Source organism: Camelus ferus, chromosome 18, assembly GCF_009834535.1.
Source record: "Camelus ferus isolate YT-003-E chromosome 18, BCGSAC_Cfer_1.0, whole genome shotgun sequence".
NCBI classification, from domain to species: domain Eukaryota; kingdom Metazoa; phylum Chordata; class Mammalia; order Artiodactyla; family Camelidae; genus Camelus; species Camelus ferus.
In genome coordinates, this window is record NC_045713.1 from 14,677,465 (window position 1) to 14,686,506 (window position 9,042).

Genomic DNA, 9,042 nt, shown 5'->3' on the forward strand with positions numbered 1-9,042 from the left:
GACTCAACCTTTGACACAAAGAAGGCGGACCAAGAGGAAATTTTTCTAGCAGTGGGAGCCATTGCAGGAAGATGGATTTCCAGGTTAACAGTGCTATTGGTGGCACCCCGTGTCCCATGATAGCTGCGTCAGAGCCATGAACTGGAAGATTTATGCTTGGAGGCAGCAGGAACATTAGGATGCTAATCAGACCTGTTTTGTGGCATGATTTGGGCCATTGTAGCTGCCATGTGACCTCCTGAGCCTACTTCTCCTATTGTTCAGTGTTTTTGAAAAGTATGTATTATCATTTTCAAGAAATCCTTTTCTGCTTAATTTGTCAAGACTTCATTTTTATTGTTTTCAACTAAGAACTCTGAGTGAGGCCACAATGTAACCAAGCATCAGAAATGGACTTGAACCCTAACCTGGACAGCTACCAGCACTCTTTCCAGCTTACCTCCCCTCCTCTCTTTGGGTGTGCCAGTTTTGCCTTTCTGTGTAGGCTTTTGCTTCTCTGTCTATTAGGCAGTCGGGAGAAAGCTGCAAGCTTCTGGATGTACATGTCCAGACCAAGGCATATGAGAATGAGCCACAGGTCCTCAGCCTCAATTCCAGGTTCCCAAATCCAGTCATGAATCCTCACTGGGCAGGATGTGGTGGACTATAAATTGGGCTGCTGGAGCCCACACCCCTGTGACTCTATGGATTGGGGACCATCCTCAGAAAAGGGTGATCCATTGTGATCTGGGAAGACATCCCAAAAGAAGTCTATTTTAGAAGCCTGTGGTTTCTCAATCATGGTATGCTATGCTCTCTCTGATACATCTCTCTGGCCAGGTTATCCTTTACATCAAATGCTTTAAAGGATTAAATACAACTCTGTAATGCCACCCTCTCCCCACCCCAGCATCCCCATCTGCAAAAGCATCCCCAACTCTACACAATAAATGACCAGATTTTGAGAAAAAAAAGGGGTTAACTCAGATAACACTGCAGTAACTTCAGTTTCTGAACTAAGAAGATAAGAAAAATCAAATACATAAACATAAGCCCAGATGAGCAAGGTGGTCTGGTGGTGGTGGTGGTGAAATTTGAGGTCTCAGAATTTTCTCTGGGGCTTACCTCCACACAGATTGCTTTATCTCCAAGTTCTGACCTAGGAGTTAGATAATTTACTTTGTCATCATTGTTGGGTCCACAGGGACAAGGAATTAGGTGGAACAATTACTTTCTGCTTGTCTCTAATAAGGCTCTCAGGGAATCTGGTCCCAGTGGCCATGAAGGCTACTGTAAACACCTATCTCTAATACCCAAAAACATCTTCCTGCACAGAAGGCTAAGACCATGATCTTCTGCTCCTCACTTGCTCAGGACGTACCTATATTTCCAAGACTTTCCAAACCTTATAATAAAGAGGAGCACAGGCCAGTTCCTCAAAGGTGAAGATCAGTTGGTAGCAATAGCACTAACTTCTCCCAGGTAAGTTTGTAACAGTGGAGATACCAATATTTCTTTACTAATGGGTGAAATTTTTTGACGAACCTCCTTTGTTAAATCTTCCAGATACAGGGAGTAGTAGTAAGAGTCCTGAATCCATCAGCTGGAGCTTGAGATAAACCCAGTAATAATCAGCTGTTTCTCTTTTGGCTACAAGCTACTGAGAAGTGGGAGAAAGCCTGAGAATGTTAAAAGAGATTTACATAATGGTAGAGAAGGGCTGTGTGTGTACCTGTGTGTTGTTATGTTATATTTGATAAAAATTTAAAAATCAGCCTAGTGAGGCCAGAATCATCTGGGATTGGGAGTTGGATTATGAGGGTGTAGGGAGTAGGGGCAGACTCTACAAGTCTAACACAGGTTTTACCAACATGATCATGACTGGAGCTTGGATTATTGTATCCAAACCCTTAGCTTTTATGTTTCCAACCTCTACTTCTCTTCTCTGCATCTGAGTGCAGCCCCATGAGAGGGGCAAACCAGTTGAGTGTCTCTGAGTTCCTCCTCCTGGGGCTCTCCAGGCGGCCCCAGCAGCAGCAGCAGCAGCTCCTCTTCATGCTCTTCCTGAGCATGTACTTGGCCACGGTCCTGGGAAACCTGCTCATCCTCCTGGCCATCAGCATGGACTCCCGCCTGCACATCCCCATGTATTTCTTCCTCAGCAATCTGTCCTTCGTGGACATCTGCTTCTCCTCCACCATTGTCCCCAAGATGCTGGCCAACCACCTGCTCGGGAGCTGGACCATCTCCTTCTCTGCGTGTCTCACGCAGATGTATTTTGTTTTCATGTTTGTGGACATGGACAATTTCCTCCTGGCTGTAATGGCCTATGACCGCTTTGTCGCCATATGCCACCCCTTACACTACTCAGCAAAGATGACCCACCAGCTCTGTGCTCTGCTGGTCACTGGGTCATGGGTCATTGCCAACCTGAGTGTGCTGTTGCACACCTTGCTGATGGCTCAGCTCTTGTTCTGTGCAGACAACACCATCCCCCACTTCTTCTGTGATGTGACCCCCCTCCTGAAACTCTCCTGCTCTGACACACATCTCAATGAGATGATGATTCTATTTGAAGCAGGGCTGATAACAATCGCTCCATTTATTTGCATTCTGGTATCGTACATCCTTATCACCTGTACTGTCCTGAGAGTCCCATCCACAAAGGGAAGATGGAAAGCCTTCTCCACCTGTGGCTCCCACCTGGCTGTGGTTTTCCTCTTCTATGGCACCATCATATTTCTGTATTTCAACCCTTCATCCTCCCACTCTGCTGAGACAAATATAGCAGCTGCTGTGATGTTCTCAGTGGTGACTCCCATGCTGAACCCCTTCAACTACAGCCTGAGAAACCAGGATATAAAAGGGGCTATTAGAAAAGTTGCAATGACTTTTTTTTCAACTCAATAATGAAATGGGCTAAGAAAATCATGAAGGGAACTAATTGCTAAGAAAATCATCTTTGTTTTTTCGATTATGTAAAACCTAGCTTTCGTCTTTTGTGAGAAAATCATCTACTATCAATTGAAATATGGCTGATTTACAATATCCCTGTTTATAGTAACTTTTTGTGTTTTAAAGTCTATTTTGTCTGATATGAGTATAGCCAGTCCAGCTCTCCTGTGGCTTCTGTTTGCATGACACATTTCCCCCCAATCTTCTACTTCCATCTAATGTGTCTTTGAATCTAAAGTGCATACTCTGTAAGCAATGCATACTTTGATCATGTTGTTTTAATCTGGTGTGATGAGTTCTGACTTTTGGTTGGATTGTTTAACCAATTAACTTTTAATATTAATGCCTGCCATTTTACTTTCTGTTTTTCATGCATCTTGTGTCTTTTCTGTGTCTTTACTGCTCTCTTTTGCATTATGTGTATATTTTGTAATGTAGCATTTTAACCCCAGTAATAATTTTTTTCACTATTTTTTTAAGTGGTTGCTCTAGGTTTTACTATATACACTTTCATTTATCAAAACAGCTTCAGATTTATACTAGCTTAATTCCTGTGACATAAAGAAATGCTTCTCCTTTATAGCTCTATTCCCTTTCCTCATTTTGAGTATTCTTTGTGTATTATTGGTTTACATATATCAATGTTACAAGCTCAACAGTACATTCTTATAATCATTATCTTTCCATTTGTGGTCATTTCCTTAACCTATTACAGTTTTACTCCCTCCCACCTCCAGTGTACTATTATTGGCAAGTATATTATATTTCTATATGCTATAGGCCCAACAATACATTACATTCATATTATTTTATCCACTTGTGATTTAAATCATTTAAGAGAGGAAAGGAGAAAAAATGCACTTATCTTTCATAATTACTTGCCTTTATCAGTGCTCTTTGTTTTTCTGTGTGGATTTTAATTACCATCTGTGGTCACTTGCTTTCAGCATGAAGGAATTCTTTTAGTACTTTTTGTAAAGCAGGTCTGCATCATTTCTGAAAGCCTTATTGGATATAGGGTTCTTGATTTTCATTTTCTTTCCTAGGCATTTTTCTCTTAAATTGTTTTTATTATTTGTGAGAGTTCTTTAAATGTTGACCCCATAGTAAATTGTTGAACAATATTTTTTGTTCACTAGACAACTTTTCACAAGTGCTACAACTATTTTTCTGCAGTTTGTGCTTTATCTTTTGGTTTTGTTAAAGTTTTGGCCATATTATATATTTTAGTTTTCTATAATTATAACTAGCAAAAGAATTTATTTTTCATTTTATTCCACTTCTCTTATGCTTTATGTTTTCTTCCCCACTCTTTCATTACTTAATTCTTCAGCTATATTTTCTTCTAGCTGTTTTTAGTTTTAACAATTTAAATTGATAATTTGTGTTTAAGGTTCTAATTTCATTTCTTCATGTATTTATAAAATTGCTCCAGTTACTTTTAAGCAACCCTCCCTTACTTCACTATTTATAACACTACTTTTATCATTTGTAAAATGCTGATCATTATATCTAATATGTGTTGGGAACTTAAAATGTGCTAGCCTATTGGCCTTTTGTCTTCACATTTATCTTAATATTTCAGCCATGAGGTAAGTATCATTATCATCCCCACTCAAGGCCATCCCTGGATTTAGAGAGATTAAGTGACTGCCTCAAGGTCCCACAGTTCAGACATGGTGGGACCAGGTTTCTTACATATCCAGATCCATGACCAAGTACATCCTCTGAATGACTACAAATTCATATAAAGACCTATAGCTATAAATATATAAATATAGGTATAGATATAGATATATTTTTTAGATTCTCTGTTCTGATACATTGATATGAGCTTTTATTATTGTGATAATACCATGCTACTTTAGTTTGAGGCTTTTTTGAAGCTTTGTAATACTTTGTAATATCTGGTAGATTATTCTTGCAAAATTATACCATGTTGCAGGCATAGAAATGTTTATTATTGTAAACATGCATAGACTTAACACTTGGAAATAACCAAGTGTCCATCTAAGGGGAGCAATTCAGTAAACTATGATCCATCCTTATAAAGAAGTCCAGTATAGCCACTTAAAGAATGTGGGAGATTTGTAAGTTCTGATGTGGAAAGAATTCCCAGGATATAATTGAAGGAGTGTTTTACAGAATAATCCCTTTTATGTAGATAAAAATAAAGGATTATATGGGCATAAACTTTTTAGGAGAGATACCCCAAAACTCTTAATCAGTTCCACCTTTTTGTGTTAATACATATGGACTTACCTCATCTTTCAAAGAAATGTATACTGTGTATCAAGTTTATCAAAATAGGTAAATAAAGAACCCCCCCCCACCAGTCTAGTAGTCATATAATTTTATTTAAATAGCTGTGATTGGTGAATTTTTAGGTTTTTCTGGTGTTTTATCATTACAGATGTGCATATAACCTTGCTTACATGTGCAAGAATATCTTTTCAGACCACATTATCCCCATTTCCGACTTCTTTGTATTTATCCTCTTTGCTAGAATGTAATCTCCATAAGGACGAGGATTTTTATTTGTTTTGACCACTGTTTGTAATAGATTATTATTTGGCAAATGTTCAGTCCCCACTCACTTCCCCTTGGGGTAACATATACTTTCCTATTCTGTTGACTTTGACCTTGGCTCTGTGACTTGCTTTAGTCAGCAAAATGTGAGCAGTCAAAACATGACACCTGAAATCTGCTTCTGCAGCTTGGTTTGTCGCTTGCACTCCTATGATAGCCACAAAAAGGACATTCATCAGGGAGCTGCTATCCCTCTAGTCCAAGTTCCAGAATGTGACACAGGAACCAGACCTGAATCCAACCTGACGTCTAGGGTGAAGCAGAGCCACCACAACCTACCTACAGACCCATGAGTGAGAAAAATAAATGCTTACTATAATCCACTGAGTTTTGGGATATCTTTCCCAAGCAGCACTGGAGCAATAACTAACTGAACAGTGGGAGATGTGGAGGGCGTTGTAACAAAAGCCTAAAATATGTGGTATTGGTCTTAGGATCAGGCAAAGAAATTTTTATAGGAGGATGGAAAATGGTTACTGTGTTGTGTACTGGTGAAACATTTGGTAAAACTGTTGTCTTCAGTAACTTGGCAGCCTTAAAAACCTTGTGGCATTTGGCAAGGATGTTGTGAGGCAAAATACTGGCACTATTGGTTGACCGTGGATAGCTGATTCTTGTTGGTTATTGGAAAGATATGAGTATCAATTGGAAAGATATTTGGTTAGACATTGATAGTTAATTTGGGTTATATAAGGAAAAAAATAATGAACTCAGGAAACAACTGTCTAGTTTTTAAGAAGAACTTAGAGGGAAAATAGTCCAGAAGTTGTGGAGTCAGAAAGTGTAACTGTTTTTCACCAGGTCAAAGTTGTGGCCACTTAAAACCCATGACACTGCCCTGTATCCATTACCTAGATGCAATCATTATCAATTCATTGTCAATATTGTTTCATTTATATGCCTTACCTATTTTTCCTGTTTTATTTTAAATTCCAGGCATAATTTCATCTGTAAATATTTCTCTATGTATCTAAAATTAAGGTCACTTTGGTATAATTGCTAGTGAGTTCCAGAAGTACCCCCCCTCCCCCCTTTGGGACTTTCCACAGACAATCACGTCATCTGCAAATAAAGTTTTTCTTCCTCCCCAACCCGTATACCTTTCATTTCTTTGTCCTGTGGCATTAGCTAGAACTTCCAGTATGTGTTGGCTAGGAGTGGTGAGAGGGGATATATTTGTTCCTGATCTTTCTCCCTTATTCCTGATCTTAGGGGGACGGCATCTAGTTCTGACCATTAATTATGATGTTGGCTGTAAGTTTTTGTACATGTTCTTTATCAAGTTGAGGGAGTTTCCCTCTATTTTTAGTTTGCTGAGGGTTTTTCTCATGAATAGGTGTTGGATTTTGTCAAATGCCTTTTCTACATCTGATTATGTGATTTTTCTTCTTTAGCCTATTGATGTGATGGATTGCATTCATTGATTTTCAAATTTTGAACCAGCCTTGCATCCCTGGAGTAAATTTCATTTGATCATGGTGTATAATTCTTTTTATACACTGTTGGATTCTAGTTGATAATATTTTGTTGAGAATTTTGGCATCAATGCCCATGAGGGATATTAGTCTGTAGTTTTCCTTTCTTGTAATGGCTTTGTCTGGTTTTGGTATTTGAGTAATGCTGGCCTGGTAGAATGAGGTTAGGAAGTGTTCCTTCTGCTTTGCTTGTATTTTCTGTAAGAGATGGTAGAGAACTGGCATATTTTCTTCCTTAAACATTTTGTAGAATTCATAATGAAATCATCTGTGCCCAGGGCCTTTTGTTTTGGAAGGTTATTAATTATTTATAGTTTCTTCAGTACAGGCTTATTCAGATGATTTTTCTTTGAGCGAGTTTTGGTAGGTTGTGTCTTTCAAGGAATTGGTCCATTTCATCTAGGTTATCAAATTTATGGGTGTAGAGTTATTCATAATATTCCTTTACTATCGTATTTTCCACAGGATTCATACTGATGGCCCCCTTTTTCATTTCTGATAATAGTAATTTGTACCTTCTTTTTTCTTTTATTGGTTAGTCTGGGTAGGGGGTTATCAACTGTATACATCTTTTCAAAGAAATAGCTTTTGGTTTTGTTTTTCTGTATTGATTTCCTGTTTTAATTTCATTGATTTGTTTTTGGGGGGGGAAGCAATTAGGTTTATTTGTTTATTTAATGGAGGTACTGGGGATTGAACTCAGGACCTTGTGCAAGTTAAGCACACACTCTACCACTGAACTTTACCCTCCCACCAATTTCATTGATTTCTATTCTAGTTTTTATTATGTCTTTTCTTCTGTTTGGATTTAATTTCCTCTTCTTTTGTAGATCTTATGGTGGAAACTTGGATTTTTGATTTTAGATCTTTCCTCTTTTATAATATATGCATCCATTGCTTTCACTGCATCCCACAAATTCTGATAAGTTGTATGTCCATTTTCATTTAGTTTAAAATATTTTAAAATTTCCCTTGAGTCATCTTTGACCCATATGTTACTTACATGTGTGTTGTTAAATTTCCAAATATTTTGGGATTTTTCAACTGATGTTTTGTTATTAATTTCTAGTTTAATCTCATTGTGATCTAACAGTATACTTTGTATGATTCCTATGCTTTTAAATTTGCTAAGGTGTGTTTCATGGCCCAGATGTGGTCTGTCTTGGTGATGTTTGACGTTGGAGCTTGAAAAGGATGTGTCTTCTGTTGTTGGGTGAAATATTCTATGAATGCTTAGTGAAGTGTTGGGACTTGAAGGTGAAACTGGAGTGGCCTCAGGAGAGAACAGAGGATGAGACCCATCCTGACAACTAAGCTTAATGAGAAGCATTGTTTTTATTAGCTTTATAATATCCCACCATATTTATTCAACCATTTAGGATGTTTCTAATTTTTCAGCATTTATAATAAATTCCCTTGTACACAGAAGATAAATTGCTGGGTCAGGGAGTAGTAATTTTAACATTCTTGTCACAGTAGATGCATGCTGCTTTCATTCCTCTTTTGCAAAGCCAACCACATACACACACACGCACAACCTGCTCATTTAGTACCCCTAAAATGGCATTTTGTTCTTTCAATATATAATCATTAGATTACTAGTAAGGCTGAACATCCATCCTTTCATATATTTCTTTTGGCCATTCTTGTTTTTTTAATCTAAAAATTATGTTTATGTCCTGTTATTTGAGCATTCCCTCACTGCTCCCATACCCCACTCCCCCATCTCCTCCCTCTGGTCTCAGTTTACATGCCACTTCCCCAGAGTTCTACCTACAAGACTCACTAGCATCATTCCTAGAATTCTTTCCTTCCTAGCACTTGTCACAGTGTGTAGCTGCATGCATTTTTAAGATTAACTGAATTTCTGCCCCAACCTGCACCCCATGCCCCAGGAAGCTCCATCGGTGTGCTGCTCCCCTTTACAACCCAGGGCCTGGCACTGGCTCTTTAGGGGGTGCATTCTTTAGGTTTGTAGTTATTGGAATGGGATCTTTGGGCCTTCATTTTGTAACTGGCTTTTGCTGCTCTACGTGAAAACCAT

The 9,042-nt window shown here is 38.4% G+C and overlaps 1 protein-coding gene across 1 annotated transcript; it reads left to right on the top strand.

Moving 5' to 3' along the window:
* Positions 1 to 1,944: 1,944 nt before the first annotated feature.
* Positions 1,945 to 2,889, top strand: LOC102506455 (olfactory receptor 1F1). The gene has a single exon (XM_006179700.2). It carries the CDS (start codon positions 1,945 to 1,947, stop codon positions 2,887 to 2,889), a length of 945 nt encoding a protein of 314 aa, XP_006179762.1.
* Positions 2,890 to 9,042: the final 6,153 nt, after the last annotated feature.

What these genes read in the sequence shown, in the direction of transcription:
- LOC102506455 (XM_006179700.2), top strand. Translation starts at nt 1,945, where the DNA reads ATGAGAGGGGCAAACCAGTTGAGTGTCTCTGAGTTCCTCCTCCTGGGG.